Genomic DNA, 14640 nt, shown 5'->3' with positions numbered 1-14640 from the left:
GTTTCAGACTACTGGAGGATGAGAATAATGTTACCTTCGGAATGTTATCGACAGCAGTGAGCTCTACAAATCAATCAATCAACGTGTGTTGGTGACGCAGCTGCGACTTGATTTTGTTATTGATGAAAATATACTACGTATATGCATGTAAGTATAAAAACTAATTATGAATCAAGTGATTATGAGTCCTCTAACTCAGCAGAAGGTATAATTGGCAACTGACACTTGAACATTCAACATCATCCAACATGTGACTGAACTTGACTTCATTTCAAGTTCAAAGAAAGGTCAATAAAACTACTCCCTGCCCCCTGCCTGACCCTATTCCCCTCGCCGCTGCCGACAACCTTAACTTTATATATATTTGATTATTGTGATCGTGATTTGTGACTAAATGTAAAGGAAGAAGGAACAATTCTTCTTTATTTGTGATTGTTAAGTGACTAGTGGATGTTTGTGAACTGAACTTACTCTTCAAAAAGGAAGAGGTGCTCCTACACAAAAGGAGGAAATTCCAATACGAAACGAAACGAAACGATGCCAACTCACACATGCATGCACAGACAGAAACTCAATTACAATAGTCATTGATAGTATTTTAGTATTTAGCTGAATTTATAATCGATCGCTGAGCGATTGCGATGCACCGCGTCTGGAAAACAATTACAATAATCGCTATCGCCGCGGTGATAAGTATGCAAAAGCGACAAGCGATGAATCACAAAAATTCGGCGATTGACCATTTTTGTGGTTCATCACTTGTCGCTTTTGCATGACTTATCACGGCGATAACGATTGCAAAATAAAATGCCAAGCATTGCCACAAAATGCATTTTTAGAACATCCATTGCTGTCAATAATTATTGCTTTGATCTTTTTTCAGAATATAGGTCTTTATTTTTTTTTGGCATATTTGTAATACTTACACATGTTCCAACTTAAATCTACAACGTATGAGCAAACTGTCAAATTCGCCCTATTTGTAGTAAAACGGGATGATTTTCTGTTGGTGGGACATATCATAATTTTCAGATTATGATATTATGACGGAAAGATCGCAAATCGAAGTCTCCTACGAAGCCAGTTTGGTTACGCTCCCTCCACATGTGTGGAGGGAGCTTAACCAAACTGACTGCATTGGAGAATAACTCTGAGGTCGAACTCGCCGTCCTAATCCAAAAAGTAACGAGATATTTCGAGTAGTAGAGGTGAAGTTTATGATGTTGTTTCTTTGCAAATTGCCAATGTTTTCGCGTTCAAATGTATTTGGAACTTTCATAATGATTGCATAATTATTAACTAATTATCATTTTGGAAGAAAAAAAGATTGTACATTAAAGGCTTTAAAGGAGGATTTCATGATCCTATCATCCTCTATGACATTTTTCAGTAGATATCCAGAAAAAAAGCTTACTCCCAAAATTTGGGTTGATTCCGATTTTGCATTTGCGAATTATGCATGATTTATGTGTAAAACACTGCTCCATAGGCCACTGTTGTAAATACCGGAACGAAATTCAAATTTGACGATATTTTTCCTAAACAAGAAATTTTTGGTACCGTTACATGAACATTATGTAGCCAGAGCTTTCCAGTGGCATAAAAATCTCAACTTTTTTGTAGAGAAGTGGGGGGAGGAGGCTGTGGATCACAAAATGCCCTTTTAATTCATAAAGTTAATAATAATCGAGAAAGGTAAATTAATTAGCAAAATAATAGATCCAATTGGTTGGAAATGATTGGTTGACATTGATGCATTCATGTGTCAAGGGACATCGTCATCGCCATGGAACATCGCTGGGAATTAGTTGAGATTTCTTCAACTTGCAAAAGCTGCGTCGATTTTGCCTTGGCGATTTGTATCAATTGATCCACTTGACGTTCTGAAAACAGAAGTAAACACTGAGCATGTGTGAGAATTCTGCAAAAGCGATCAAGTATAAATGATTCAGCTTAAAATAAAGCTGACTTAAATTGACGTAATGATATTGTTTGTAAACTACTTACACAGTGTCATGCTTCAGCGAATCTGAGTAGATTTCGAATGCAATGGTCTGCTCGAGAAGTCTAGGATGTCTAGCCAGCTGCCACAAATAATATGCTCTCCGATGAGCTTCACTTTCGAGGCTAGAGACAATTGTATTCGAAATCTAGTCAGGATTCGCTGAAGCATGACACTGTGTAAAAGAGTAGAAGTCCAGAAGTAACACAGCAGTTTACGACGGGCGGCCACATTAAAAATGTTGCTAAAATTGCACTCTAACAAAATTTTGGACTGTTGAAAATATAGGCAGTCTTTACTCCAAAGATGCAGTTGACTCATCAAAATAATATAACTTTCATCCTAATTTCAATAATAACACAGAATAAAATGTTGATGCTGACTGACCGAAAAATGATAGCAATGCATCAGTTGTTTTGAGGGTATTGTAAAAAATCTAAACATTTTGCTTCGGAACTGAGGAATATCCTTAGGGGCACAGCCCCAAAGGATATTCCAAGATCCAAGCAAAATGTTCAGATTTTTCACAATACCCAAAAAAAACTGATGCAAAGTCATAACCTCATTCATAACTGTCACTTTGTACTTTTGAAATTCCATGTGCATTGCATTTTATTCTTTTAAAATTTTAACTTTATCTTTCATTTTCCCTACGCAAAATTGAACAGCCGATTAAAGAGATACTGATAGCAACCAATCACACTAGCGCGTAATCATGCGATGTCCAAATACGGTGGCCAGCGCCCACGTAAATTGTTTGAGGGCATAATACGTCACACAATGTGGTCATTGTAAAGAGGACATTATGTGACGTCACAAGACGTAGTCATTATACTTTGTCAATAACCTGCATTTAATTTAATATTTATTCTCTGTGATTGGATTAAACATGTTATGTCTATTCATGAGGTTATGAATAATGTTTTTTTAAAGTTGGTTGAAAGTTGTTTCAATGACTCAACTGTATAGTAAAGTTTGCCTATTTAGAACAGTCTAAAATTTAGTTGAAGCCTAAATTAAGTATCTCTTCCAAATGAGCAGAACAGTAAAAAGTGAGTTTGTTCACCAAGTACCGTATCAGCTTACATATTAAGGGGTACTACACCCCTGTGGTAAATTTGTGACTATTTTGCATTTTTCTCAAAAAATAATAACACACTGGTAACAAAAGTTATGTATATTATTGGGGCAAGGAATCCAATTACTACACTGAAGTTTCAGTGACTCAAGACATGCGGTTTAGTATATATATATGATAGGAAATGAGGTACATCCTAGCGGTACCTTATTTGTTATCATAAATAACGAACCGCTTGTCTTGGGTCACTGAAATTCCAGTGTAGTAATTGGATTCCTTGCCCCTATCATATATACATAACTTTTGTTACCACTGTGTTATTAGTTTTTGAGAAAAATGCAAAATAGACACTAATTTATCGAGGGGTGTAGTACCCCCTTAAAATGAGGAGTCAACGCTAATTTGGATTTTATCTCTTTTATTGCAGTTTGACAGCATACAGCAAGCTTTATAATTTTGTAAAATGAGCTGTCCATTTAGTGGAGCTGCCTTAAATGGGTAAGTCTTTCATACTGTATGTTTAATATTTATTCATGTATCCTTTGCAAGATTTAATGGAAGGAATATGGTACTATAACTTTTAGTGAATATATTCATTTCAATTTTTTAAGGCATTTATTTATACTTTGACACTTGCTTTATATACACCAGGCACAAAAAGAAACTCGTCAGTTATATTCATCCTTGCTGTTCAATAACTTGATAATTTTGGATTATTCTGAAATATACATGTTGTTAATTGGACTTTCCTTTCTCATTTGACACGTTCGTGAACATTGAGCAAGAATTGACCAAGATATGCGCCTCCAAACTCTCAAACGCCAAAATGAAAAGTTGCAATTTTAACAATTCAAATGTGCCTGTTACACTGTGTGATTTATTGATTGGCCCGTGGTGCTTGTGTGCAATACAATGATGCATTCCCATTGAAAATCGTTGAAAATGCAACCTTTGATTTTGGGGTTTGGAGGTGCATATCTTGGTCAATTCTTGTTCGTTTTTCACGAACAGAGTGTCAAATGAGAAAGCAAAGTCCAATTAACAAAATGTATATTTCAGAATAATCCAAAATTATCAAGTTATTGAACAGCAAGGATGAATATAACTGACATGTTTCTTTTTGTGCCTGGTGTATTTTGATGAGTCTTAACCACCATTTTCACTTACTTCTTTTTTACCACCAGCATGTTCCCTACCCCAAATACCAATGGCAATAATTCCTCAACGAAGGACAAGAATAAGCCAGAGAAACTGACCTATGGTAATTACCTTCACTTAGACCAGGTTCTTGGTAGCAATGTGATGCAGAGTGAACTACATGGAGATCCAATACACGATGAACATCTCTTTATTACGGTACATCAAGGTGAGCAACACTTCTGTACTTGAGGCTAACCTTTGGATCACCTCCCAGAGGGGTGGGGGAGGGGGTTCTTGGTAGCAATGTGATGCAGAGTGAACTATATGGAGATCCGATACACGATGAACATCTCTTTATTACGGTACATCAAGGTGAGCAACATTACTCTGTACATGTAGCTAAACTTTGAGTCAACTCCGGAGGGGGGTTCTTGGTAGCAATGTGATGCAGAGTGAACTATATGGAGATCCGATACACGATGAACATCTCTTTATTACGGTACATCAAGGTGAGCAACATTGCTGTACATGTAACTATAAACTTTGTGTCACCTCTTGGGGGGGGGGTTCTTGGTAGCAATGTGATGCAGAGTGAGCTACATGGAGATCCAATACACGATGAACATCTCTTTATTACAGTACATCAAGGTGAGCAACATTTTGCTGTACAAGTAACTAATTAAAGTTTGGGTCACCTCCGGGGGGTTCTTGGCAGCAATGTGATGCAGAGTGAACTACATGGAGATCCAATACATGATGAACATCTCTTTATTACGGTACATCAAGGTGAGCAACATTTCTGTACATGTGGCTAAACTTTGAGTCACCTTCGGGGGTTCTTGGTAGCAATGTGATGCAGAGTGAACTACATGGAGATCCAATACACGATGAACATCTCTTTATTATGGTACATCAAGGTGAGCAACATTTCTGTACATGTGGCTAAACTTTGAGTCACCTTCGGGGGTTCTTGGTAGCAATGTGATGCAGAGTGAACTACATGGAGATCCAATACACGATGAACATCTCTTTATTACAGTACATCAAGGTGAGCAACATTTTGCTGTACAAGTAACTAATTAAAGTTTGGGTCACCTCCGGGGGGTTCTTGGCAGCAATGTGATGCAGAGTGAACTACATGGAGATCCAATACATGATGAACATCTCTTTATTACGGTACATCAAGGTGAGCAACATTTCTGTACATGTGGCTAAACTTTGAGTCACCTTCGGGGGTTCTTGGTAGCAATGTGATGCAGAGTGAACTACATGGAGATCCAATACACGATGAACATCTCTTTATTATGGTACATCAAGGTGAGCAACATTTCTGTACATGTGGCTAAACTTTGAGTCACCTTCGGGGGTTCTTGGTAGCAATGTGATGCAGAGTGAACTACATGGAGATCCAATACACGATGAACATCTCTTTATTACGGTACATCAAGGTGAGCAACATTCCTGTACATGTAACTAAACTTTGAGTCACCTTCGGGGGGGGTTCTTGGTAGCAATGTGATGCAGAGTGAACTACATGGAGATCCAATACACGATGAACATCTCTTTATTACGGTACATCAAGGTGAGCAACATTTCTGTACATGTGGCTAAACTTTGAGTCACCTTCGGGGGTTCTTGGTAGCAATGTGATGCAGAGTGAACTACATGGAGATCCAGTACATGATGAACATCTCTTTATTACGGTACATAAAGGTGAGCAACATTTCTGTACATGTAGCTAAACTTTGTGTCACCTCTTGGGGGGGTTCTTGGTAGCAATGTGATGCAGAGTGAACTACATGGAGATCCGATACACGATGAACATCTCTTTATTACAGTACATCAAGGTGAGCAACATTTCTGTACATGTAGCTAGACTTTGAGTCTCAATATAGGAGAGACCTCCCCTGGAGGTCACCTCAAGTTTGGTAGTGGTGTAGGTGTTTATTTTGTTAGTGGTACAACGTACTAGTATCGTGTTTGTATCCAGGCCCGTACGCGGGATTTTTTTTGGGGGGTGCTGATTTTGAAAAAGTGGACCTTTTTTTCCAGGGGGGGGCAATTTGTAAAAAGTGGACTTTTCCTCAAAAATGTGGACATTTTTTTGGCCAAAAAAGTGTAAAAACCCTGATTTTTTTGCTCGCTATGCTCGCAAATTGTCGTATTGTGGGACTTTTTGTATACTTTTGCACATTTGGGGGGGGGGTGTATCAGTAATGGTCTCTTGCATCAGAGGCAACAACCTTAACCACTGGACCATGATGCTCTCTTGAAAATTCTTTAATTGGCTTTCAAATTGTCTTTTAAAAACTCCTATTTTCATGATAAAATGTATGGCATTTGAAAAATAATGTAAATTTTTGTGTTTTAAGGCTATGGTCTGTAAATAATAGTGTTAAGGTTTGACACTATTTTAAAGTGTTGCGATTTGGTAGTTCACAGCATCTTGCGAATGGTAGTCAGCTTTGGCAAAAATCGCATTGCTCATTTCATAGCGAGTGTGTAGAAGAATTCAAATATCACAGATATACTTTTGTAGGTCCTGTGGTTCTTGAGGAGGGCTGAAACACCTGCAACACTTACATAAATGTACATAACTCATTAACAACGATAAATCAAGCAAGGTTTATAGAATGAAGTTTATGCTTTGTAGAATGAACTTTTGCAAAACATCAAAGTGTTATTTTTCAATAATATACTGATTTACATAATGAAAATCAATATTTTTGGCTGCTTCGACCAACAGTACCTTGTCTACCCTTAACATTATTACCTAGGGCAATCGTTCAATTTATTGACTTATACAATATTGGGTCTGTCTGGAATGGTATAAATGATTAAATAAATAAATAAATAAGAATAAATAAATAAATAAGTTTATGTCATCTACTATATCATTTAAAGTTTGTTACTTCTTTAAATTTTATGTGAAGTGTGTAAACTATGAAATTGTTTACGATCGTGAAGATTATCATTCATCCAGGTATTAATGACTGTGAATTTTTAAGATTATAATCTGATCTACAGGACTCTATGAGTGCACTATTATACCACATCCTATCCCGGATGCATTATCAGGCCAATTGATGTGACAGGATATCTAGGATGTGAAATAATGCCACGTAAGTCCAGTAGATCAGATTATAATCTTAAAGGGGCATTTTCTGATCCAAAACTTAAGTTTAGATTTTTATACCACTGAAAGAAAACCTCTGGCTACATATAATGTTTATGTACAGAATATTTCTTGCAGATTAATTCGTTTAGCAAAATTATCATCAAATTTGTATTTTGTTCTGGTACAACAAAAGGTAATTACAACACAGTGGCCTATGTAAATACACATAATCATGCATAACTCTCAAACACAAAATTGGAATCAACGTAAATTTTGGGAATAAACTTTTTTCATGCATATCTACCAACTGAAAAATGACATAAAAAGAGGATGATAGGATCACAAAATACTCCTTAAATCATATGAAATTGTTTGTGATTATAAACTGTTAGTTATTTAATGTATGTAGGAACCTATCAAATGTTTGATTGTTGTGTATTTGTTTCAGTTTATGAGCTGTGGTTCAAACAGATTCTATACGAGATGGATTCTGTGCGTGAGATGCTGAGCTCTATCCCTGTTGATGAGAGCCACATGTTACTCATCAACACACGCATGGGACGAATCAATATGATTATGAAGGTAAATATATCAGAATTTATTTTATCAAACTTAAAATATGATAAATCAAATTTATTTAGGCTAAATTTCATAAAAGACTTGAGATGTATTGTAAAGGCATGTGATCTGCTCATAATAGGCAAGAATGATTTTTTTTTTTTACTGTGGTTACTGTGCACATCAATAAAGTCCTAACTTATTCCCCGCTTAAATTATTTACTCTCATTTTTTTTATCTGGCATATTTAATAGATGACTGGGGATTGTAGAGTTCCTGCTTTGAGTCATGGACCATAATGTTTTTCCTGAAGGATGGATGTTAGTTTTGCCATTGCTTGCTTTCTCAAGTAACACCAGCTATGAAAATAAAATTACTTGGTGTTGATTTCAGCTATTTCTTTTAAAATCAAAAACTTAAAAGTTTTAAGTTTTTTAATGCATTCTGCAATGATCATGTGTCACATCTGCTCCTTTCAAAATAAGTCAGCTTCTGCCCCTGTTCAGTGACAACACTACTAATATTTTTCTTTCCCCCCCCCCTAATTTGAAGGCATTGTCAGCCTTAAAACCCAAAATTACAAAAAATGTCAACTTTTTGCAGCAATTGTTATTCAAAATGTATTTGTTTTCCCCTGAAATTCACACCACCCCTCCCCCCGCCAAAAAAATTCCTGGTGCCGCCAGCCCGCCACTGCTCCTGTTTATTGTCGTCAAGTGCAATGAAAACAGTTCTTTAATCACTTGTGATAATCTGTATTGTTTTCAACAGCTTCTTTTGGAGCAAGTTCATGTGGTAGAGACTATGACTCCATTTGATTTCTCAGCATTTCGCTGCTACTTGGGGGGATCATCTGGATTTGAAAGCTATCAATTCCGTGTGCTGGAGAATAAACTGGGGATCGTGCCAGTAAGCTGTACAAGATAAATTATTAGCAAAATGAAACTTCTATGTTACTCAAATTTGGTACACTCACCGGAGTGCTTCCACCGGGTCAACCGGAGTCTTCAGCTGATGTTATTGCTCTGAAGATATGTTGTTGCTATATGTAGTGATGTTGTTGTTGAGACACCTCCGATGATGTCACATTTATAGATGATGTCAAACAAGAAGATGTTCATCTTATTTACAAAAGTTTTTTCAGCAAGTTTATGATGTTTATCTTCTTGTTTGATGTCATCTACACCTGTGACGTCATTTGAGGTGTCTCACGCTCCGGTGAGTGTACCAAATTTGAGTAGCGTAGAAGTTTAATTTTGCTTTTATATTCACATATTTACCGCTACGTAGGAATATACATCATTATATATTGTCATTTAGGTGTTTTGAGGCAGTCTGAATGAACATGTACCTTTCTCTGGTCCTTACCAGTTAGAAAGCACTTGTAAGGTGACAAAAAAAACCCAGTTTTTTAAATTTTGCTAAAATCATGTAAAATCAGCCGTTTGGGGCCAAAGTTTATTAATTTTGGCTGAACATTTTTAGAAAATATGATTGCAAAAAATCTTAATTTGTCAGATTTTGGTGAAATTTTGGGTACTTTTAGCCTTAAAAAAATGCCTGACCGACCGCCCCTATCCGCCCATAGAAAAAAAAATTTCAAACAATTTTTCTAAATAGAACATAATTTGAACAAAAATGATCCGAAAAAGTTGTTAATCAGGAAAGAGACAAATGTGATTTTGGGAAGCTTAAAGGCACTGAAGCTTGTCATGGATGTTGTGTGTGGAATAGTACCAAAAGTTGGGGACATCATTTTGGTAGTGACCAAAGTTTATTTCGGTAGAAAAAGTATTTCTACATTGTACATCAGTGTGTATATTTAATGTGACAATTTATGATGACTTTTCAGAGCTGGAGAACTAGCTATGCTCAGAAGTCCTACACTCATGTTCATCATGGACCATATTTGGAAGATATCAAACAGGCTGAGAAGGAGCCATCTATGTTGAACCTGGTAGAGGTAGGTATTCTTTATTGAGTAGAAACAGACAGTGGAATAATTTTACTCTGTATTCAACAAAATTAACTACTTTTCACCCTGATGTTGCAGTGATGTCAATGCATTGAGTTAGCTGTTTTGCACACAGCGTGTGCATGCCAGCATATGAGCGAACGCTAACGATTTGAAGCTGCGCCCAATGAAATACGCACTGACGTCACTGCCAGATCAGGGTGAAAAATGGTATATAAGGTTTAAGTGCATTTCAGTTGTAATTTGTATATAAGATGGGTCCAGAGCCAAAAAAAAAAAAGGTTTGTCTCAAAGCTTGCCCGCGCGTTTGTAAAATCGCACGATTTGACAAAAAAGAAATACAGAAATTTTTTTTTATTTCAAAACAATTTTTTTTTTTTTTTTAGTTTTTACAGAAAAAATTAGGCGGAAATTTTTTTTTTTTTTTTCCTTAAAAATACCATGAAAAAAGTCAGGAATAAATTTTTTTTAAATAAATCGCATTTTGCATTTGTTTTTAAATTTTTCGTGAGCTTTGAGACAAACCTTTTTTTTTGTGCCTAATACAGTTTATTTATGCAGAGTAATACATTGATCTTATAGACAATGAGTCAAGGAAGCCACTGGCAACATTTATATTTCCATATGTACATGTATTGCAGTTATTCAGTTATATATCAAATTATAGGCCAAAACAAGTTTTTGCTATTTCCCCCGTCCCATGAAAAATTATGGACACACAGAAAATAAAACCCTACATGTATACAGTGAGCCTTTGGATCTCACGTATATTGAACCGATACCTTTCCCTGCAAGTGCAGACTTTATTTTTCTCAATATTGGAGTACATAAACTGCTAGCTCAGGCAACGTTCTGACTAGCCATAATTTGGAAGGATTTGAAAAACAAAAACCTTTATTTGGCCATAACTTACAATCAATGTTTACTCTTTCAACATGAGTGTCACCTGCAGATGACCCAATCAATTAATTCAAAATTTCAGTATTGTAAATTTTCATAATCATATTTGGAATCAGTATGAAAAATGCATTAAAATGAGTACAAACAAGCCTAGTATTGGTTCAGTGATTTTTAAGATAGCTCTTTATATTTTGAAAAATTATCTCAGAACTTTTTAGTTTAAAAGCTATAGCCGGCACGCAGAGCATATACAACAAATGAATTATTTATGCAACTACTTCTCATATTATATTGAAATGGTTTGGTTTATGAATTTTTTAGCGATGGCTAGAGAGGGCGCCTGGATTGGAGGAAGATGGATTTAATTTTTGGGCCCGATTTTCTGATTCGGTGGAACGTATGCTTGAAGACAAGTCTGATGAGGTCAAGGTAAGCAGGCTATTCCATTTAAAATCCACTCTACCCTTGTGAAAGATTTAGCTATAGTCTACCACAGAGGGAGTTTGAGTTTTGAATAGAATAGACAATTGGGTAACTTCCATTTGTAATACTCACTCCAGTTGTGGAAGAAATAGGTAAAGCCATAATACAGGGGGAGTATGGGTTTCAAAATGATTACCTCTTTACCAATTACATTTGAAAAACATATTCCCCCTGTGGAAGATATTTCCAAAATCTTTCACAGCGGTAGTGTGATTTCAACTGGAATAGCCCATTGCATTAATTGAAAGAGATATGATATAGTGCGCACAGGAATTAAGGTACCAGATATGTTCCCCCCTGTATATCGTAAACAAAGGCAGATATGTCAAAATTGGAACCAATTTAACTCAAATTTAAGACCCCATTCAAAGAAATTGTTAAAGAAATAAAGACATGATGATCCAAAAACCCAAGGAAGATGTGAATTCAAAAGTTGCAGTTTGCTCCATTTCATACCCTATTGATTTGTACACAAAGCGTTCTCGATCAAGAGAACTAGCGCCATGCTTTCCATTGACTGCTTAAGTCTGCTTTTTACCAATGGTATGATAAAGAGAAGAAACCTCACACAGTTGGATAGTAAAAACTCAATAGGTTGGTTGATGTCCCCTGTTATTGTTTGCTCACACACACCCACACAGCCCCTACGGTTGTGTGGGTGTGGGTGATCAAAAATTGAAGATTAGAGAAAAACTAAGAAATAGCTTATATTACATTCATTGTTAGACATAAAATCGAAAATGGTAAGATCAGAAATTTAGATTCGAGCTACCATGTTAAAAGTTTTATTGTCCTCCTGTTTCTGTAGAATATTGAAAATGAAGCTGAAAAGGAGATTGCAAAGGCTGAATACGAGACTCTGAAGGAGACTTTTGACTCAATCTTGGATGTTAGTATTCATGATAAGCTCAGAACACGAGGTAAGTGTATGAGCCTTAGACCAAAAAAAAAAGTTGTTTGCTTGTCCTCGTCTGACCGACCATCTCGGCAGTCCCGACCGTAGAACTTTTTTTTTTACATTTTCCCAAAAAAGTCATGAACTTTTTGTCTGAAAAATTGAAGATATGACATTATAAAATGAATATTAAATCTGTTCATCTGGACATACTATTTTTGATAGCAACAGTATCGCGTCTCATCCAAGACGCATCATCAGGCTGACTGATCAGGTTGTTGACTATTGACCTGTGACACACTTGATGGTATGACGTCACAGGAGAGTCGCTGGGGTAGTTTCCTGATTGCTGCGTCGTAAGTCCTTGACAGGTTGTGGCGAAGTCCCCCTCCTCTGTTGAGCGAACGTTCCTCCCGCCGGACATGTATTGCCTCCTTGACTCCTCTTTCAAACCACTAATGTTCTCTGTCGAGCACTAGCACATCCTTATCCTCAAATGAATGATTGGCAAATTTGAGAATTTGTAAACTGCAGAATCGTTCAAACCTGTAGAACTGGGTCTACGGTGCTGATACATGCGTTTGTACATGGGTTGTTTAGTCTCCCCTATATATGAGAAGTCCCCCTCCTCAACAGAGGTTTCACTGTATTTCTTTTGTTTATTTACAGGTGAAAGAAGATTGTCACACAAGGCCTTACAAGGAGCTCTTCTTATTTCATTTTATCGTAATGAAGTACGATTCCATCAGCCATACCAATTCCTTAGTCTTCTTATGGATCTTGACTCCCTGCTGATGAAATGGAGATGTAAGTAACTGGTGTTGTTTGTTTGTTTGTTTACTGCCAGTTCCTTAACCTTCTTAGATATTCGGAATTTGGAATCTGGATTCCGGATCTGCAACTTAATTACAAAATCATGATTTTTTTTTACATGAAAGACGCTGAATTCAGCTTTACTATTTCCACATGCTAGTGATTAGTATATAAACAAACATCGTATACATATTAAAAAACAGATTTTGATCAAAATTGATGGCGTAAGTTTTTATAAAATCTCACAGAGCCCCTTTAACCTTTGACATGATGTTTGTTTGTTTGTTTGTTTCAGCCAATCATATGTTAATGGCTCAGAGAATGATTGGAAGCAAGGCTGGCACAGGAGGATCATCAGGATACCAGTACCTTAGATCTACTGTCAGGTAAGGATGACAAGCTTATTATAGCAATCACTTCAAGAAGCTGCCCACAGGAATTTTGTCATGATATTTTTCTTTAAAAGCTGATAAACTAGGACACATTCCATTTGAATCATGTACATGTACCTTATTTAAACTGTAGGATTAGGTATCTCTTGAGCAGAGGTTTGTATCACAAACACTGACTTAGATTGTAGATCCCTCATCTCTGTTCATAATTCCTTGCCCCCTCCTCCTGATCTGAGGGGATCATGTTGAAGACTGCAAGTAGACATCAGTTGTTGGATCATCACAACAACAAGCTTTGATTGTCAGCAACAAAATAGTAAATTTCTTCAATGGGTTTTGACAAATTAAAAACACTTTAACACTGTGCACAAAATGTGGTGATCTTGTATAGTTAGGCAGCTCTCTTAGTTAAAGCAGTTTTATATTTCAGATATTAATTTCTCTGTTGTATTTTCCTTTCCTTACAGTGACCGTTATAAAGTATTTGTGGACCTGTTCAACCTTTGCACCTTCCATCTGCCTCCTGCCTACATCCCTCAGCTCCCGCGTCGAGTCAAGCGTATGCTATCCATCCCTAACAGCCCACAGATGCCTACAGTAGACATGGAAAGACTCTCACTAGCATTCAAGAAACGCATGGAGGAGGATTCACACAAGGAACTGAGTGTTCAGGAGGAGAACTCTGCTTGAGATGTCATGGAGGAGGATGTTGAATGGCTGTTTTCCAGTTGAAATCCATACACCCTCTTTTGGAAGGTAAAGGACTCGAGCCTGTATTTTACAGGATGGTGCTCATCTCTCTTTTGATAGCGATTAGGCCAGACTCCATCATGAAATGTTGCTGTGGGGGGATCGCCACACCTCCACAGCGAGTCTGAGATAAAGTGCCTTACTCAAGGGAACAATATGATGGCGTTGCCGGGGCTCGAACCCGCAATCTTCCGATTATGAGTCGGAGGCCCATTACACTTGGCCACCGTGCCCCCTTTTGGAAGACATAACCTTAATATTCTACACAGTTAGAGTTAACCTGACTGGGTGGCTCTATTTGAAATCTACACCCCTGTGTGGGAGATTAGGTTATGTCTGCCATAAGGGGTGTATGGATTTCAACTGGAATAGCCCATAGACTTCCATGAAATTGTATGAGTTGAATATGTCTGTGTGAGTGAGACAGTACTACTACTTGTTTGAATGTCAACAAGTTTTCTCAATTTCTGAGGGGGAAACGGGTTAAGCTTTTTTAAGGTACTTCTTGTTTAAGTTGTCAACAAGTTGGTGGGTTT

The 14640-nt window shown here is 37.0% G+C and overlaps 1 protein-coding gene across 1 annotated transcript; it reads left to right on the top strand.

The window, feature by feature from the left end:
- The first annotated feature begins 22 nt into the window (after positions 1 to 22).
- LOC140160785 (tryptophan 2,3-dioxygenase-like) lies at positions 23 to 14428 on the top strand. Its single transcript, XM_072184085.1, has 11 exons — positions 23 to 147; positions 3508 to 3578; positions 4265 to 4446; positions 7787 to 7920; positions 8668 to 8805; positions 9749 to 9859; positions 11093 to 11200; positions 12063 to 12174; positions 12819 to 12956; positions 13258 to 13348; positions 13822 to 14428. Exons 2-11 carry the CDS (start codon positions 3544 to 3546, stop codon positions 14042 to 14044), a joined length of 1272 nt encoding a protein of 423 aa, XP_072040186.1. The 5' UTR covers positions 23 to 147; positions 3508 to 3543; the 3' UTR covers positions 14045 to 14428.
- Positions 14429 to 14640: the final 212 nt, after the last annotated feature.

This window comes from Amphiura filiformis, chromosome 9 (genome assembly GCF_039555335.1).
Source record: "Amphiura filiformis chromosome 9, Afil_fr2py, whole genome shotgun sequence".
NCBI lineage: Eukaryota > Metazoa > Echinodermata > Ophiuroidea > Amphilepidida > Amphiuridae > Amphiura > Amphiura filiformis.
The sequence above is the reverse complement of the archived record's forward strand: the minus strand, read 5'-3'. Positions and strand labels throughout refer to the sequence as shown.

Coding starts and splice junctions, on each gene's coding strand:
- LOC140160785 (XM_072184085.1), top strand. CDS start 3,544: ATGAGCTGTCCATTTAGTGGAGCTGCCTTAAATGG. Junction 11,201..12,062: donor ACAAGTCTGATGAGGTCAAG/GTAAGCAGGCTA, acceptor CTGTTTCTGTAG/AATATTGAAAATGAAGCTGA. Junction 13,349..13,821: donor TACCTTAGATCTACTGTCAG/GTAAGGATGACA, acceptor CTTTCCTTACAG/TGACCGTTATAAAGTATTTG.